At 39.4% G+C, this 20,590-nt stretch overlaps 1 protein-coding gene across 1 annotated transcript in view; it reads right to left on the bottom strand.

Moving 5' to 3' along the window:
• The window catches only part of MCTP1 (multiple C2 and transmembrane domain containing 1), a 3,344,116-nt gene that overhangs the window by 135,687 nt on the left and 3,187,839 nt on the right, over positions 1-20,590 (bottom strand). The window contains exon 22 of the mRNA XM_044064134.1: positions 4,495-4,508. Within this exon, the coding sequence (XP_043920069.1) occupies positions 4,495-4,508 (14 nt within the window). The remainder of the gene's footprint in view (positions 1-4,494; positions 4,509-20,590) is intronic.

The following is a 20,590-nucleotide window of genomic DNA, read 5'->3' as shown; positions in this document are numbered from 1 at the left end:
TATTATAGGGGATGACTAGGGATGTAAGTATGGGTGTATTTTGAGGTAAATACAGGATCTTATGGGCTACTATTAATTGATTGAAAAGTATTAAATTTGGCAGCTCTAACCATCCTAACTGATTCAGATTGATACAGTGATGAGTTCTATAGGAGGACCCAGCTGCAAATCTGGCAATATTGTTGTAGGAGGATGTAAGTTTACTCAGATTACTTCTACATATTTTGGTATAGATAGGGGAGGCATATAGCAAGGTAGAGATGAGGTGGGTACGGGCAATAGTAACCCTGGCTGGAGGTGTAAGAAAGGGTTTTATTCTATAGAGGGAACCTAGTTTCTTGTTTACTATTTTTATGGTGTTATTAATGTGAGGTTCAAAGGACAAGTTGTTATCTTTTAGTACCCGAGTAGTTTGGTGGTTGGTTCCGAGATATTATAGTTCCATCATTTGAAGTAATAGTAAAGTTAAGTGGGGAGGTTCTATGGTGGGGGTAAATAGTAGCATTTTTGTTTTTGGGGTTAGGATTAAGACGTCTTTGTAGGAGCCAGTTTTCAACTGTACTAAAGGTCATTTGGGTTAGTGACTGAAGTTCTGATTGAGAAGCAGCAGCACATATGAGTGTGGAGTCGTCAGCGTATTGGATACAGTCAGCTTGAGGAATTACAGAATGAAGGTCATTTGTAAAGATGGAGAAGAGTAATGGGCCTAATATAGATCCTTGTGGGACCCCTAGAGTGACTGGGACGTGGGAAGATAAAGTATTTTCCCATAGTACAGCCTGTTGCCTGTTATGTAGGTATGAATGGAACCACTGTATAGTATGGTTGTCCAATGACAGGTTTTTGAGTGTGTCTATAAGGAGGTGGTGATTCACCATGTCAAATGCTTTGGACAGATCAATAAAAACAGCTGAGGATAGAGTATCAATATTACGATTGCTGTTAATATGGTTAGTGAAGGATAAGAGAGCAGAGGTGGTGCTATGAAATGGTCTAAAGCCATGTTGACAGGGTGCTAATAAATTGTGATCGAGTAGGTAGGTTAACAGTTGTATGTGTATACATTTCTCCATTATTTTTGCCAAAGGACAAAACATGTAAATACTGAATAACTGATTCCAATAAACAACAGAGTTTCAAACACAGAAAATATGAAAATAATACTGTATGATAGATCTCACATTGATTTTAGAAAATCTCTAACTAACTAGATGTAGTTCCCTGACTATCTGAAGATTAACTGTCCCTATCTAATCTAAGTATTTCAACAAGGCATGGTTATGCTCTTACTTCTGCAAGGCAAAATGAGGAATTACGTCCACACTCCAGGCTGTTGTCTGTCCTCAGCAACTGGAGCAACTCCTCTGGAAACAACTGGACTACTAGTGCTGAACAGTTCAGGAAACAGACTGAACAACTGACTCAGAACCTGCTTTTGTAGCAGATTGTTTAAAAGTAACAGGAAGCTGCTATGAGAATTGTACTCTCTCATATCAGACTTTGAAATGTAAGCAAACCTCTGCAGTGAAGAGTCTGTTCTCCCAGCTCTGGCACACAATGATATCACATCTAGGTCAGCTGATTCTGGCATAACATACATTCAGAATTGTCTTAAAAAAAACATGTACATCTGGTCAGCCAGAACACTACCTGACATTCAAACATCCTGCTCATATCAGAGTGATAATCAAAAGACATAAACTTATTTACAAAATTATAGCTACTCGTGCTAGCATATGTAATATAAGGTAATTTACAATCATTTACAAAACTTTAGCCTGTCATGCTAGCACATATAACAATATCTAATATCCTCATAGATATCATATCTCTTAAGTCAGATGACATGCTCAAGGTCACACATTACTCCACTGGGTGAGAAATGGAATACAGGAATTAAATATATATTTTAGCAGGTTTTAGATCTCAAAGTATTTCTTTCCTACCCATCAAGTCTTACAATATCCCAGTTCTCTCTTTACTGATAGCTGTACTGTCGAAAAATCTTTTAAAATCTATTAGCTCCCCTATTCAGCATCTCCAGATGACTGCTTATATAGTACATTCTTTAGGACGGTCCCACTCAGCAATGCCAGTGGGGTACAAATGGCTGCAACATGGTAAATACAATAATTGAGTAATTGCATTTCAGAAGAAGCAATGATTTTCTAAAGCCATTTGGTCTGGCTATAAAACCATTCTGCTCCTGCATGTGTGCTGCTTCTGTGATATTGCAATACATACGCAAAAGAAACATGAATCTGCAGTGTTTGTTTCCTGACAGCTATAAACAGCCTGAAAACATATCATTTTCCAGGCACATTTTGGCGTCTATTTTACATTTGCCTACAATTTATGTGACATTGAAGCAAGTACATGAGAACAAGATCATGGTTTTGCAAACATTTTATCTGCTTTGGCTGCTTGTCTACAGCTGATATCATAGTGGCGTCTCTACCATCAAAGTATGCTGCATGTAGTTCAAGGAACATTATGACATACAATTCATACAAGCAACAAGAAATAATGAAGGCTTCCTGTCTATAGCTTCTTCCTTTTTCATATTTCAGAGTTATCATTGTCAAATAGATGACCTGCATATAATAAAAGCTTTTCTTTAACTTTCGATCTCTTGTTGGACACTATTTTCACTCATTTTACACGTTTAAGGGAAACCCATATTAGCCCATGTTTTATACAGCAAGAATTACTGTTAATAAGGTAAGCTTTATTCAAAGGAAATGTCGTTCAGTAGAAGAAATAGGTATGGCATATCAAGTGTAGTACAAGAAAATACAACTCCTACCATAGGTTTGTACCATTTCTATACCAATTTTATCATCATTTTTATTTATTTTTTTCCTGCAGGACTAATGTTCCTTCATCATTCTAAGTGGGTATTACTATTTCCCACTTTGTTATACCACAAACTGGCTCAATGCTGGGTTACATGCTAAGGTAATTCCATTTTGCGGGTCCAAGAAAAGAGCTCTAATAACCTTTCCAAGAACCTGTTGAAAGCAGCTTTACCCAGTAATGACCAGTACGACAGTATCAGTACTATGACACATTCTGAAGCTGTTTTGAACATGAGAGATGAGAACAATGCTAGTTAAGTGAGGAAGTAGTAGAAGCCGAACACACTTACTTTGCACAAAGTAAAAAAATAACAGCAATTCAACACTAGTTAGCACAGAAGCACAACAAAAATCTTTTTTTCCACAATGAAGGAACATAACTCTTCCTAGTCTGAATGATTTATTAAGTATGTTGGTAGGATATGCAATATCAGAGGCGGAAAACTTTCAGAAATACATGTCGAATCTTGTCGAGCTGGGTTTAAGTGGCCAAAGAAGATTACAACGTAAGTGAATTTATATTCTTATTGCGAAAGTCAGACAATGTTGAGGACAGAGGTCATTAGCATTGAGATGCTATTAATCAAAAATTATTTTTGTCACAATTTAATTAATAAGCATTGCAAACTTGCTTAATCATCATATCATTGGTTAGGTGAGAGACTGGCGTGGGAATGGAATTATGGCCAATATTAAGGATCTGACTAAGTTTTTAGGCTTGTTTGCATTTTAACTTTAGTTGCTCAAAGTAATATTTCCTTTTGCTTGTGAGAAGGACATAGTTTTACCTGCTTTCTGACTTCATGAAATTTAATAAGCTTACTCTGGACTTTGGATTATTACAGATTGTTTATACATAGTCTGTTTGAGACACCATAGATATGATATTGACAGATACCCATGAGAAATTTGCATGCTAGATATGTCATTTCTGTAAGTTGTAAGATGTATCAAGGATGACTAGGGAGCAACTATTAAGTAATCCACAACCTTATAAACTTCCAGACTAAATAATGGAATCCAATTAGCCACCTTATAAATGTGGCTGGGGAGAGTCTACTCATATTTCTTGACAGACAAATTCTGTTTATTTTTGGATTATTGCATGAGTCACCCAGACAGTCTCTAACAGAATCAGAAGTAAAAACTGCAGAAAGACATAATATTGCTGGGCTTACTTGAGGGCCTCCAGCCCAGTATATTTGCATAATCAGTAGTCTTATCTGTACTACAGATAAGAGTAATCAGTTGAGTTAGACTAAACAGCTGTGTTGTAATGGCTAGCATCATATACAGTGTTTCCATTTGGTGTACAAACAACCCACAACAAGAAGCTCATTTTTATCTTGCTTGTAAGCCATTTAAGAGTTTCTTCAATTACAAATATGTAGGAAACAGGGGGAAACATATAAAAAGGCAAAAGATAATGACTTAACTTTGTTACCAAACATCAAAAAGCTTGCTGTGGTGTAAAAACCAACAAACTTCAGATAAAAGCCAGCAAAAAGAGTCGAGCATATAATAGTTTTAATAAATGTTGAACACTTTCTTTCCATACTGGAAACTTCATCAGAAACGTAAACAGTAGACTAGTGTTTGTTTGCATTTAAAAAGGCTGCACTAAAAATCTTATGACTATATTGATCCAATCTTACACTTCAAACACTAAAAACCGCATAATTAACAACGTATGATAAAGTGCAATCAAAATACCTATAATTGCATCCTAAAAATAACAAAAATTACACATCATAATGTTTTAATTTTAAAATACTATTGATGGAACACATTTCATTTAACCCTGGAAAATTTGTGGCATCCAACTATAACGGCCACTTCCGTTCACGAGTTTCAATATATTCCTCTGTAATTGGTCTACGGGGATCATTGAATAGCTGTTCTAATGCAAAAAAATTTTAACTATATTTCTCTTCCTTTTTGATATGTTTATATAAGGCAACAGTATTTTTCTTCTTATGAATTTCATGCAAATGCTCATAAATATGTTCCCTTAGTTTCGTACTGGTTTTTCCCACATAAAATACTGGGCATAATTTACATTGGGTCAAGTAGACAACCCATCTCAAGTCACAAGAAAAATTGCCATTTGAACTAATGATCTTCCCTTTAATGTTTATAAGCTGTACCCTTTCATATCTAGAAGCTCTTTGTGCACCAGGTTCATCAATTTCAGGAACTGTGGCATACATGACCATGAATGTACCATTTAAACTGTAAAGTTTTATCAGGCTACAACTTTTATTAAGAGTAGGAATTGTGCCTTAGCAATCTTTTTCCTGACTTTGAGATATTAAGCCTTAACTTTCTTCTAGTAGTGCAATCTGGTGAAAGAAATTCTGATTAGATCCTGAACCACGTAATCTGGGGGCGGGTAGCTTATTGTACTATATCGACTTGTATGTAACTAAAAAATAGTACTGTAGCTGGACACAAGTGTGTTTTTGTTCATGGCTAGTGAAAATGAATACTTCTGTGCCGCTTTCAGCAACTGTCACATGGCATGGGTGTCAGGAACTCAGGATATCCAATGACAGCTGAAAGAAGTCTCTATGTAATATTAGTAAGGGACAGTCTCATGTTTAAGAAATGACTCATTCATGATCATGGGATTAGTGCTTGTGTTTTGCTTCTGGTGAGAGAAGGAGCACAGCGACATTATTTCCTGTAGACTGCTGATCACCAGAAAGCCTGATAATGCTTTATATGTGCCAGCTCGGAATTTGTACTTATACTTTGCCCCTGGTGAGAGAGGGAGAATAAGGCATTGATTCCTGACTGTCTCTGATTGGGCAGTGAGGGTCTGTGTGGGACCTTCCTAATTGGTTTGGCTGGTATTCAAGGCATCTATTAGGAAAAGGTTACTATAAGACAACAGACCACTGCATCATCAGAGACAAGACTGTTGATTAACAAAAGGCCTGTGGCCTGCTTCTCATCTTGGGACTGGTGCTACAGTTTTGCTTCTGATGAGAGAAGAAGCAAAAGGACATTGCATCCCAGCAGCGTGAAACTGTGGTGAAAGCAGCACTGGTAGTAGCGAGATTTTAGCCAGTTAGATGAATCCCCAATATTCGTCATTCTTGACAGAGCTAATTCTTTCTTTTTAAGTACTGCTTTATTAGCTGCTATCTAACCTAACTTCAGAATATCTCCCTAAATACATCATCCACAAACTATCAGAGTCTGCTTTAGTACTTTCTCCTTAAGTGTTTGGCAGTTGATATTTTTCATGAAAAAGCACCCTTGAAATTTCACCAATACTGAGTTGCACACATGGCAATTAGTTTGCAGTGACAAGCGCTGTCCCCAGAGTTGCAAACCAGATGTTCATGACCTTAGTTTATATTCTCACTGCAACCATCTAATCAATAAAAAGGGCCTGTTGCCATGGATCTGAACTTTCCCATTATCTCCATTACCAGCTTGGTGGATATGTGCATCCTGTGGCAATGCAGACATTGCCTCATGTTTATTGAGAACAAGCTAACTCTCAAGAAAAATTATACGGTATGTGAGAGATATATTTACACAATGTCATTGGAGGCAAAGGTCTCACATAAAAGGACTCCTAATGTTAATCAAGTCAGTAGTACACACACTGCACCCATCACACACAGAACAAAGTGGACACATAGACCCACATATGCTGAGGCACTTAAATGTAACCTTCTTAAACCCCAAAGGCCTCCTAGATGAAGTACAAGTAACAAATGCCCTCAGCAGCCCTGAATCCACTCTTTCAAAACACCCACATCAACACATAGAACCACATCCCATGGAGCCTCTACCTCTAAGCCCATAAAGCAAGTCAACACACAATCTAACATTCTGGCCATTGGTGACTCCATTGTGAGACACACTGATGTGTCCTTCATCAGGCTGAGTAAGGAGAAAGTCATGGTCAGTTACTTATCAGGGGCTAGGATCCACCACATTATGCACACACTCAGGCCATTGAAGCACAAGTACCAGTATGACTCTCTCATAGTCCATGTGGGTGAAAATAACCCGGGAAGCACCTCCATAGACTATATGAGGAGAGATATAGGTTCATAGGTTCATACTAGGCTATCTGCCCTAGGGCATTTATAAGCCTAGCCAGAGTGTGTTTGGCTTTCACCACCCATTTTAAATTAATTTTGCTATGCCCTTTTTCGAGGTTAGTATACTGTGCCTCTGTCTAACAGTGACACAGAAGTGATACCCGGGGTAAACCTATGATCTCCCATCCACTCATCAAGATTCCTCTTGAAGAGAGTCAATGAGGGACTCTGCCTAACCTGGACTGTGATTTTATTCCAGAGTGAAGGGAGCCTCTGGGTTATGAATCTGTCCCTCCAGCATGTCCTATTTATTTCAGTGCTGAGGTTCAAGTCTCTCAAGCGCATAGCTCAATGGGATTTGGATTTTCTGAGGTGCAGCATGTCCATTAATTCCGGGTTGGACATGGCTTTATATGTCAGGCACAGATCGGCTCTGAGCAGGCAGTATGCCACTGAGTAGAGCTGGAGTTTCTGTAACCGGGCAGCATATGGCATCTGTTTGAGCCCTATGTTCCTCTTGGTTAGGTACTTTTGGGGTCTTTCCAGTTGCTGCAGGTGTCTGGTAAGGTACATCCCGAAAGGGGCATTGTACTCAATTATGGGCCTGATGAGGGATGAGTAAAGAGGCATGATGACCTCCCCTGATCTAGATGTGAATCCCTTCATGATTAGGTGGGCTATATAAAATGTTTTTCTAACCACTTTGGCCACGTGGTTGTCAAATGAGAGATTGCTATCAACTTGGGTCCCCAGGTCCCTAATTACTTCTTCTGTACTCAATGGATTACCACCTATGTGGTAATTTGTGGGCACTTATCAAGGAGCTCTCAGAATATGTGTCCCAGGCAGTATGAACTTAGCACTGAGCAGCATTTTAACTTCTCCAGGGATGATACCACAATACGAACAGATGACTGACTTTAATAATTGGCTTAGTTTCTAGATTATTTCTAAGGGGATGCAGTATTTGTCACCTTGGAAAGCAATGGTCAACAGACCACAATGCTTTGACAGGGATGGCCTGCACCTCTCCCCTCTAGGCTTTCAAATATTAGTTAAAACATTGTCTTCCCCATAGAGCCTTTTTTCTGGGCAATGTCAAACTGAAAGTACTTCTGACATAAATTATCAAAGCTAAGAAAATCTAAAGGTGTTACTATTCAATTCGAGGAATCTAAACAAGAAACTCCACTCCCTATGAGCACTCATCATCCTAGAGACTGCTGACATCTGTGCAGTCACTGAGTCATGGTTTATAGCCACAGAGAGCACATTGGCAGTACAGCTATAATGCCTTCCACGCATTTAGACCAGCTACTACACAGATAGGGATTAAAGGTAGAGGTGTTTCAATTTACCTGAAAAATAAACATACTTCAAGGCTGGTTAAACAGGATAATGCATTTGAGCTTCTCAACATTCAAATCACCACAGGCAAAATCCCATGCCAGTCCCTTGCAAGTTATAGGTCCCCCTCTATGACTCAGGAAACCCATAATATGTATTTAAGCTTTTGTAAACACTCACCATCCAACCTAATGCACTATTTATGGACTACTTTAATTACCCCCACTGTTAACTGGGAGTCATACACAACACCAAATGGGCAGACACACAGATTCCTGGATTTTGTAAATACAAACTCCCTGGACCAGGCTATCAATACACTGACCAGGGGTGCAAACATGCTGGATCTGGTCCTCACTAATAAGTGCTGCACACCTCCCTAGTTTAATGTTCTGTCTGTTAAGATCAGACCATAAAACAGTCTCCTCTGGAGTAAAAATAAAACCTGGAACTCCAGCTAACTCTGGAATGTTCAGAAAAAAACAGTTGTGTCCCACTTACCACAATTGTAGATGTTCAAGTAAATCAGTGTTGCAATACTAATCCTTGGGACTTCCTGCCATGCAGAAGCCTGTGACCAGCTCTATTTAAAGTATATAAGCATTATACCAAGCCTACGGACATTTTATGACTGACGTGTGGATGTCAGGGTATAAGAAGGGTGTCTGCTGGTGCCCTCATCAGGTCTTTCTAAGCCAGGAAAAGCAGTTTGATGCTCGAGGACAGCACAACCTCCTCAATTGTCTGGTCTTGGTACTGAAAGCAAAAGGAAAGAAACAAGGGGACAAGGCTGAGAGGAGCCAAACGGACAATAAGAAGAAGCAGAAGGAGACGAGGTCCCTATTTAGATGAGGGGTAGGAAGGAGGGAATATGTCTTGCAACACTGATCTACTTGAACATCTACAGTTATGGTAAGTGAGACACAACTGTACTATTTTCTTTGTAATCAGTGTTGCAGCACTAATCCTTGGAAAGATTCCCAAAGCTGCTCTGACAGTGGAGGAGATAAAGTAGTACTTTTAGGAAATAATATTTTGAAGGATGGCAGAGGCGAACTCTGCCCTTGTCTCTGGATGTCTCACCTAAGCTGTAATGTTTTGTGAAAGTGAGAAAAGAACTCGAGGTGGCTGGCTTTAGAATAGTTTTAGTGGGCACTCCTTTGAGGAAGACAGTGGAAGTTGCCCCATGCCTGGTGGAGTGGGCTGTAATGCAGCCAGGCAGAGGCTTTCTATGGTGTGTGTAGCAGAACCCGATGCAGTTTGCAATCCATTTTAAGATGGTTGGCTTTGAGACAAACCTACCCTATTTTCCCTCTGTGAAGGATACCAACAACTGGTCTGCTCTGTCTGTAGTCTCTGTTCTGTCTAGGTAGTACCTAGTCTATATGTGGACATCCAGTGAGTGGAGGATTCTTTTCATTTTGTTCTGTAGATGTTGGAAGAAAACTGGCAGATGGATAGCCTGGTTAAGGCTGAATTCAGAAATCACCTTGGGCATAAATGAAGGGTTAGTTCTGAGGGTTACCCTGTCTTTGTAGAGGACAGTGAAGGGCTCAATACTCAAGACAGCCTGCAGTCCAGAGACTCTTCTAGCTGAAGTGTCAGCTATAAGACAAGTGCTCTTCTAGCTGAGCAACTTGAGGGGTGCAGAGGAAGCTGGTTCAAAGGACTGTAGGGTTAAATTTTCAAAAATATAATTTAAGTCTCATACAGGGATAGGGTCACTGGGATAGCCATGGTGGTACGGCGGTAGCGTTGTTACCTCACAGCAAGAGGTTCTCCCGTTCGATTCTCAGCTGGGCTTGGGAGTGCCTTCTGTGTGGAGTCTGCATGTCCTCCCCACAGTTGGGTAGCGTTGGAAAGACATGCGTGCATAAATGGGCATGCCTTCACTGAAGGTTGGGCATTGAACTGGCACCTCGGCGTTTCGTAAAAATCTACTGCCAATCATTAGCGGACCGGAGTTCCACTGTGGTGACCCCTTACCGGGAAAAGCTGAAAGACAAACAACAACAGGGATAGGATCACTCCTGGAAGGTCTTAATTGTATCACCCCACCCAGAAATAGTTTCATGTGTGGGTGAGAGAGAAGTGGTGGATTAGTCTGCAAGCAAGCTGAAATTGACAAAGTATGAACCTCTATACTGGAGTAAGAAAGACATGTCCTAACAAGTGAGACAGGTAAAGCAATACTGAATTGTCTGCTTGAGCTGGAATAGTGTGTTGGCCGTGACAACATATGGAGAATCTTTGCCAGTTTGCAATGTATGATTTCCTGGTGTTTGACTTTCTTGTCTCCTTAAGAACAGATGACATCTTCTTAGGGTAAGGCATTGAGGTGGATATTATGGCCCAATCCTCCAGGTAGCTAGCTAGAGAGATGTCAGGTCGGGGTGGAAAATCCATCCTCTGATTTGGCTGAGAAGGTCAGCCAAATGGAGAATGCCAAACCTACCCTTACTGAGGATGAGGAGTAGAAAGAACCAAAGTTGTCTGAGCCAGAAGGTGGCTACCAGAATCATGCTGGGTCTGAGATCCTGGTCTTCATAAGTACACTCAGAATCAAGAGTAATAGGGGAAAGGCATACAGGAATTTCTGTATCCATATGAAGGAGAAAGCATCTATCTTCCAGGGTTCCTCCTCTTGGATTCTGGAGCCGAACTTCAGAAGTTGTTTGGTCTGGGGAGAGGCACAGAGATCCATAGATGGAATTCCCCACAGCATGGTGAGGTCAAGGAAATCCTCCCTTTTCAACATCCATTCACTTAGGTCAAGTAAGTCTCTGCTGAGGGAATCTGCCAGTGTACTGCTGTGGATTGGTATTTTTGATGCAATGAGAAACTCCAAGACCTGGGCCAGCATCCAGATCTGTCTGGTAAGGCTGCACAAGGGGTGAGACAAGTTCCCCCTGTAGACCAGAGTGTGTGTTGTGACTTTAAGAAGCATTTCAAAGTGAGGGCACGTACATATAAATAGAGAACATGTGCAGAGAGCAGTGCCATTTTAAGTGAACAGTCAGAATGTTAATATGTATGAGTGCAGTAGTCAGTCTGTTTATAAGTTTATTTAAGTTTGTTACTAAGCCTCAATCCTGATGTTTTTGTATTTAATAAAGCTGCATGAATCAAACCCACAGCCATTTGTCTGTTTTATCCTGACCAGACAAGTGGCATGGTGTCAGAAGAGACATGTCTGAATGACATGGTGTCAAAACTGGGATGTCTGAGCACCAAGAAGCCAGAAAGAAGCCAGAAGTCAGGCCATGAGGTGCACAGTTAGAAATGGAGGTATATCGAGGAATGACTCACCCCAACCTACTCAAATGATTGAAAAAAGGTCAAAAACAAATTTCAGGTAATTAAAACTCGCATAAATAATTTCATAAAGAAAATGTTACAAAGCATTCCCAGAGCACAAAACGCATTATTAATCAAACGAAAAGCACAAAATGCATTATTAATCAAACGAAAAGCACAAAACACATTATTAATCAAACGAAAAAGCACAAAACGCATTATTAATCAAACGAAAAGCACAAAATGCATTATTGGTTATAAAAAATGTTTGAAACCACAATATTTGATATAATTATTCGAAATACTTATGAGAGCATTCAGAATTACTTCTGATTTACATAATGAGCATGTTAAAAGTAAAACGAGCGCAAGAAAATTATAACGAGCATGATGAAAATCAAATGAGCATAACGAGTACAATAAAAGGGCAAAATGAACATGGAAAAGCAAGGCGACTACATTTTTTTAGTAAACGACCACATTTTTTGTTATGAGCTACTACTTCACATTGACTAAAACTATTCAAAGTATAATTAAAGTTGTTTGAAGTATCTCAGAGTGTACAAAGTGTTTGCAGTGTGTGCTTTATTACAGTACAATTATTTCAAAGTGTTTACTTTGTGCGAAGTAGTTATTTCGCAAAGTGCAGTCAGAATACAGTCATTTCGAGAAGGTTCTTGTGCTGTGTACAGTCCATTTGCAAAGTGCAGCAATTTCAAAGTGTTTCTTACACTGTACAGAGTTATTTCACAAAGTACAGTCATTTTGAGAAGTTTCTGGTGCTGTGTACAGCTCATTCACAAAGTGCAACAGTTTTGAAGCATTTCTTACACTGATAAGGGGTGGTTTCCCAAAGTACAGTGATTTCAATGAGTTCTTGTGCTATGGAGACTTATTTCACAAAGTGCAGTTATTTTGAAGAATCTCTTGTGCTATTGAGCATAATTACAACTTTCTGGCATAAAATTCCAAGGGTCTTTATTACTGTGTGTTGGCATGGCAGAGGCATTTCGCAGACCCAGTCCACTTGTATTTGATCATAGTATTGCAGAGAATTGGAGAGTATTTGAGCAGGAATAGGATATTTTCATACAAGCAGCTTTTTCTGCTAAAGATGCATGTACAAGGGCATTTATTCTGCTTAAACTAGCCAGGTCAGAAGCCATTGAAAGGCAGAGTTCATTTGTTTATGCACCATCAGTATACGCAGGAGAAGGAGAAACCCATCATATTGTTGTACAAGCTGAATCAAGGGAGGACTCTGAGTGCTTGAAACGTAAATTTATGGAAATGTGTAACTCTCATACGAATGTTACATTAGAGAGGCACTTATTTTATACAAGAGACCAAAAGTCAGGAAAAATTTTGCAGCTTATATTACTGACTTGAGAAACAAAGCTAAAATGTGCAGATTTGGTGATCTGAAAGATGAGTTGATAAAGGACAGGCTGGTGTGTTGTGTAAATAATGCTGCAGTGAGAAAGATTTTGTTTCGAGACAGTGATTTAATGTTGAGCAAAGCCATAGAGATTTGTCAAATACATGAGCTTACAGAAAGGCACAGAAATATGCTTGCAAGTGATAAAATCATGGTTTCAGGAGCCTCTAGGTCAAACATAGATAGCATGCAGCACGTGGCTAACAGAAACAGGCCTAAGCACATTGCAGCTGCAGCCTCTGCAGGATTTCCAGGGAGACCTCGTACCTTTCCAGCAAGTTGTAAGACTAGCGCAGTAAAATGGACATGCTCAGTGCAGCACAAGGGTGAGTCAGCAAAACCCAAGTCAAGTCTCATTGTTAAAGTTGTGGTGCCAATCATGAGTTCAAAAGAGAAAAGTGCTTAGCATTTGGTCAGCAATGCCACGAGTGTAAACAAATGGAACCACTTCCAAAAGCTTTGTAAATCAAGCAAGCCTCATTTATTAGGAAAAGTTACTCAAACAAGCAAGTTGATCATATAGAAAGCTGCAACTCTACTTTCTATGTAGATGGTGTATCAGTGGCTTGTGAAAAGGTTAATGCATTAGATTTGTTGGCAAAAAAAACAAGTGTTTTGTATTGTCCTGATTATTGGTAAACTCACAGAGCTGAAAGTGGACACTGGTATAAAGTGCAATGTTATGTCAGCAGAAACATTTGCTAGAGTGAAAGCTGGTGAACAACTTACTTTGGCCAATTGTGCAAAGCTTGTTGCTTATGGAGGTAAAGAGATTCAAACCAAGGGCTCAGTAGTACTTTCATGCTATTCAGCTGGAAACAGTTACAGCTTACAATTTATGTAGTCAAAAGACCTGTACTGTCATTGTTAGGTCTCAGAGACAGTTTAAAGATGAAATTACCAAAGAAGTTGATTATGTAAGCACATGTCCTAGTTCCAGTTTCACCAATGCTAGTTCTTATTTATTTCTTATTTATTTGCCATTTGTTAACTGGTTTAGTCCAGCAGGGCCATTGGCCCATTTTTAGAGACCCAAGGAGAAAAGCTCCAGGAATACTAAACTTTAATATATTGATTACAATACAGTAAAATGTAAGAAATTAACAATGTACATACAGAAAAGAGAAAGAAAAAAAATGAAATGAGTTACATAAAGGTAACAGAGTCTTGTAGAGTATACAGTAGAGGTGTAAATGAATCAAGTACGTGCAAAATAAAGTTTGACAACTTTGTTCAAATTTCATGCTCAAGTCTCAGTTCACTGTTAATTATTACAGTAGAGGTGCAAGTGTAAATCCATTAGGGTTACCACCTGTCCCACTTTGCGTGGGACAGTCCCTCTTTGGGCAGTTGTGTCCTGCAAAATAATTGACAAATGTCCTGAGATTTTAGGACAAAATTATTTCCTATATTTTATGTAATAGTTGCATAAAACAGTTTTTCAGTATCTGAAACACCTATATGTTATAAGAAACAGAATAAGCAACTAAAATGCTACAAGAATACGCTTTTATTTAGGCAAAAAAGTGAAGTTCTGTCCTTTGTACTGGCTGTGGGTATGTTTTGGCCTGCAAAACCTGGCATTTGCACCAAAAATGTCCCACTTTGGCTGTTTGAAAAGATGGCAAACCTAGAATCCATGTGTATGCAAAATAGAGTTTAACAACCTAATTTGTTATGCTCTAGTCTGAAATCATTGCCAATTATTGTATGAAGCATATATTTTTAGAGGATATTCTTTACATGGATGAATACAGAGAGTAAGAGTAAACTTTTGGGTAAGACTTAGGTTAAAGCATAGAATTGGAGAAGTTATGGCAAGAATCAGGTACTTGAGTTCATGGAAGATTATGGGATGAACAGGTTCTTGAGTTCAGGAGGTTTTCACTATTTTCACAGAGTATGCTGATATTTTCAAAGACAAGCTAGGTAAACTTCCAGTTGTGTACTCCATGAAATAAGACCCAGAGGTCAGTCCAGTGGTCAGACCAGTGAGAAGAGTTCTGATAGCTATGCAGTACAGAGACAAAGTCCAGTTACATAATATGGTGCAGCTAGGTGTGATTTGTCCATTTACAGAACAAACTGAATGGGTATCTTCCATGGTAGTCACTCATAAGAAAAGCTCAGATGAAATCAGAATATGTATTGATCCAAGAGACTTAAACAAAACATTAAACAGACCCCACCATCCTATGCTTGTGTTGTGCTGATGAGGTCATAAGGCCAAAATATGCATATCCACAGCTAGTGGGGTTTGGCTTTACTAGCCTGAAATTGTCCATTAAAATGATGAAACAAGTCATGGGCATCCAGAATTGCCAATTAGCTGAAACACCTGATGTTCATAAGGGTCATTTGCATATATCCCATGTGCCACTGATACAAGAGGCTTGGGAGGTCATTCAGTGGAAGTTCTAGCTTTGCTTTAGTTTTCATTTTGTTTTTACTGATTGTTTTTTTTCAGTGACCTTCTCACCTATTGTTTTAATTTGTTGTTTGGGGTATTTTTGCAGTGACCCTAATGATAATGGACATCAGCTGGGTATAACAGACCTGTGTTTCTTATGCTTAGTCAAACACTCTGCTTGTGCTGTGCTGTGGAGGTCATAACAACGCTGAAATATGCATACCACAGCTAGTGGGGTTTTGTTTTATTAGCCTGAAATTGTCCATTAAAATGATGAAACAAGTCATGGGCATTTAGAATTGCCAATTAGCTGAAACACCTGATGTTCATAAGGGTCATTTGCATATATCCCATGTGCCTCTGATACAAGAGGTTTGGGAGGTCACTCAGTGTAAGTTCTAGCTTTGCTGGAGTTTTCATTTTGTTTTTACTGATTGGCTTTTCAGTGACCTTCTCACTTATTGTTTAGTTTGTTGTTTGGGGTATGTTTGCAGTGACCCTAATGATAATGGACATCAGCTGGGTATAACAGCCCTGTGTTTCTTATGCTTAGTCAAACACTTTGCTTGTGCTGTGCTGACAAGGTCATAACAAGGCCGAAATATGCATATTCACCACTAGTGGGGTTTGACTTTATTAGCCTGAAATTGTCCATTAAAATAACAAAACAAGTCATGGGCATTCAGAATTGCCAATTAGCTGAAGCACCTGATGTTCATAAGGGTCATTTGCATATATCCCATGTGCCTCTGATACAAGAGGTTTGGGAGGTCACTCAGTGGAAGTTCTAGCTTTGATGGAGTTTTCATTTTGTTTTTACTGCTTGCTTTTTCAGTGATCTTCTCACTTATTCTTTTATGCGTACATTTGAGGAACTTGCTACCCTCATGCCAAATGCCACTGTTTTCTTCTGTCTTAGATGCAAAGAGTTCATTTTGGTAAGTAATGCTTGATCGCAAATCTTTACTACTGACTACATTCAGTATGCTATTTGGTAGATGTAGATTTCTCAGAATGCCTTTTGCAATAAATTCTGTCAGTGAAGTCTTTCAGTGTGTAATGGAGCAACTTTTTTCAGGCTATCCGTGTGCTATAATAGTAGATAATTTATTAGTTGGAGGCAATGGTGAAGCAGAGCATGACAGAAACCTCAGGAAAGTTCTGGAAAGAGCATGTGAAATGAATCTAAAGCTCAATCCTCTGAAATGTAAATTCAGGCTACCAGAAGATACTTGTGTCGGTCATTTATTTACCAGTTCAGGCTTACGGCCAGATCCTTCCAAACAAACAGCCATTCTTGAGATGCCAGCTCCAGACAATGTCCAAACCTTACAGTGTTTTCTTGGTATGGTTAACTATTTGGGCAAGTTTACACCAGACTTCAGTGAATTATCAGTGCCTTTAAGAGAGGTGACATGCAGAAATGTTACCTGGTCATGGTTGGAACAACACCAGAGTTAATTTTCTGACCTGAAACAGAAAATTGCCAGTCCACCAACGTTGAGATACTATGATGTCCACAAACCAGTAATTCTTTCCTGTGATGCTTCAAAGTTCAGTCTTGGTGCTGTTATTCTTCAAGAGGGCAGACCAGTAGCCTATGTGTCTAGAACTCTTACCCAAACTGAGATGTAGTATGCTCAGATTGAGAAGGAACTTTTGGCAATTGTGTTCGCATGTTCGAAGTTCCATGAATATATTTATGGCCAAACTATCCAGATTGAGACTGATTATCAACCTCTAGCCACTATTTTAAAGAAGCCTATGCATACAGCTCCAGCAAGACTACAAACAATGATGTTCAGATTACAAAAGTACAACTTCAAAATGCTGTATACAAAAGGCAAACTTCTTTATCTGGCTGATACCTTATCCAGATCACCCAGAAATACCACAGAAAAGCTTGATGCAGGGAATTTTGACTTAGGATGTCATGGAAGTGCGTAATTTTTCTATCACAAGACTTGATGAGCTAAGAGATCATACAAAGACTGATCCAATTTTGCAAAAGCTCAACCACTTCATCAATGTTGGATGGCCGTGAAAGCAATCTTGTGTACCAACAGAAGTGCAACCTTATTTTCCTTAAAGGGATGAAATGTTGATGGAAGATGGTATCATTTTCAAAAGTCTTAAAGTTGTCATCCCTACTTCATTAAACATGAGTACATCCAGATTTTGCAATGTGGCCACCCAGGTTTCGAAGCTACCAAAAGAAGGGCAAGAGGACTAGTATATTGGCCTTCTCTGTCAAAAGATATCGATAAAGTACTTTCATATTGTTCAGTATGCAACAGTACTAAACAGCATTTGCAAAAAGAGCCACTTCAGCTAAACCAGATTCCTGAAATACCTTGGTCAACAGCAGCCAATAACATACTCGAGTAAAATAGTCAACAGCACTTAATGTTGGTAGACTCTTATTCAAATTGGTTTGAGATTGACCTGCTACCCAACCTAACATCCGGTACTATCATTACTAAGTTGAAACATCATTTCTCAGTCCATGGTAGTCCACACAAAGTTATTTCTGACAACGGTGCCCAGTTTTCCAGTCAGCTATTTCAGAAATTTGCAAAAGAGTGGGACTTTATCCATGTTACCAGTAGTCCTGAGTACCCACAGTCAAACAACTTAGCTGAGTGTGCAGTACAAAGTGCAAAGCAGTTACTAGAGTAATCAAAGCATGACAATACCAATTTTTTCTTGAATTTGTTTAATCTCAGAAATATACCCTGTGACAATTTACTTGGCTTATCTGCTCAGAGACGTCTGTCTAGGAAAACCAAAACAACCTTGCCTATCAGTTCTAGTTTGTTGGTGCCTAATGCTAAAAACACCAGAGCAATCAAAACCCAACTATTCAAAAAGCGTTCATTCCAGAAGTCCAACTATAATAAAATGAGCAGATTTCTTCGTCCATTGAAAGAAGGAGAGATAGTGAGTATGGAAATGGCAAAAGGTTTTGATCAAATTGGTCAAGTGAGAGGTGTATATGCCAAGCCGAGATCTTACTTAGTAGAATCTGAGGGTATAGAATGGAGAGGAAATCGCAGGTATCTTCTTCTGGTGTCTGAATCGATATTGCAGCATTATACCTATGATACAGACTCTAGATCTCAGAGCAACCCAGATGATGTTCTTGTTGAAGGACATGTCTCAGTACCTATTCCCACTCCTGATGATGGCCCAGATGTCTCTGAATTTGAACATTCATTAAAGACAGTCCCTGTTGCTAAATCCAGTCCTAATTTCTATGTACCATGATCAGGTTATATTTCTAGACCTAGTGTAAAATATACAGCAACCTGGACATGATTGTTTCAGTTGTAATTAGTTCTGTATAATTGCATGTCAAAGGATTATTTCTGTACAATTGCATGTCAATGATTATTGTCATTATTACTGTTCATAACTTATTTCTCAAAGAGGGAGGATGTAGATCAGAGTGTGTGTTGTGACTTTAAGAAGCTTTTCAAAGTGAGGACACATGCATAGAGAGCATGTGCAGGCAGCTGTGCCATTTTGAGAGAACAGACAGAGTGTTAAATTGTATGAGTGCAGAAGTCAGTCTGTTTATACGTTTATTAAAGTTTAAGCTACTAAGTCTCGATCCTGATGTATTTGTATGTATGTAATAAAGCTGCTTGAATCGAACCCACAACTGTTCGTCAGTTTTATCCTGACCACACGAGCGAACCCCCTCGTTTTTTTTTTTGTGTGTACCACATGACTGTGGTACTGTCCATCTAAATTTGCAGGGATCCTAGACTCAAGTACTGTCATACAGCTTTTCTGGCCAGAAAAAACTGCTAGCATGTCCTTCAGACTGATATGCAATGGTCTCTGTTTTGGGAATCAAACATGCTGTACTCTCATTGGGCCTGGGTGGGCTTCTTTGCAGCTATGTCTGAGCTGTCTGTAGTGATGGACCTGTCTGCCTGCGAAAGAGTGAAGGCTGCTCCTCTGTTGTTTTGTATGTTGGATATCCACCATAGATGCTCCTTCTTGAGGCATGGGAGCAAGGGAAGAAGGGTGTCTAGGGGCAAAGAGTGTTGTTCCTAGACATTTTTGAGAAACCATTGGATCTTCCTCATGTAAAGCTTTCCTAAAGAGTACATTAGGATACATGACACAATGTACCCTAGGATCCTTAAGAACTCTCTGGCCAAAATAATTTGTTTTGTTAGCAGGTGGTTCAAGTACTCTGTGATGAAGACTATCTTGTCCTGAGGAAGGAACACCTTCTGTTGGATGAAGTCTATCATGGCTCCCAGAAACATGGTCCTTGTTTGGGAGTCATCTGTGACTTTTGTATGTTTAATGTGAGATCCACCTTTTGGAAGTATTCTACAGATGTCTGCAGGGCATCTTGGGTCTCTGAAGTGGACCTTCCTCACATGAAACAGCCATCTAGGTAGGGATAGATGTGCATACCCAGCATTCTGCAATGTGCTATTATGGGAGCCAAGCATTTTGTGAACACTCTTGGGGCAGTAGAGAACCCAAATGGTAGAGCACAAAACTGGAAGTGAGAACCGAAGACTATGGACTGTAAGTATTTTCTCTGGCTGACAGCTATAGGTACATGAAGGTAGGCATCCTTTAGTTCAGTTGTAACCATGGAGGCATCCTGGAAGATTATGGGTAAAAGCTTTTGCAGAGTAAGTATCTTGAATTCTGGAACATGAAGGAATTTGTTTAACTTTGGGAGATCTAAGAATATGTCTACAGGTTCCTTCTTTTCTTGGGACCAGGGAAATTCTTCAATAAAAACCTTTTTCCCACTTGACCTGGTGGTGCTAGCTGTATGGATCCTCACTTCAGTGAATCATTGATAATCAATGGCAAGAGGCTTTCTTGCTCCTTTGAAGGTCTTGACATGTCCAAAAAGGGGATAATTTTCCTGAATTGGATAAAGTATCCCTTTTGTATAATGCTGAAAACTCATTGAGCCCTTAGAATGGTTTTTCATGTGCTTAAGATGAGGGAAAGCCTGACTGCCACGGGTCCAGGAGGCATGGGTAAGGGGAGAAGAAAGGGGAGCAAATAGTCTCATCTGTTTTCTGTGTTGGGTGTGCTCTTTGGCAGCACCTGATCTCTGACACTGTTCTAGTTGCCGTCTTCTTGATTGCCTTAGTCTTCTTTCAAGATGGAGGCCTCCCCTTGTCTTGTA

This window comes from Protopterus annectens, chromosome 2.part2, assembly GCF_019279795.1.
Source record: "Protopterus annectens isolate FY-2018-M chromosome 2.part2, PAN1.0, whole genome shotgun sequence".
In the NCBI taxonomy this organism is placed as follows: domain Eukaryota; kingdom Metazoa; phylum Chordata; order Ceratodontiformes; family Protopteridae; genus Protopterus; species Protopterus annectens.
The sequence above is the reverse complement of the archived record's forward strand: the minus strand, read 5'-3'. Positions and strand labels throughout refer to the sequence as shown.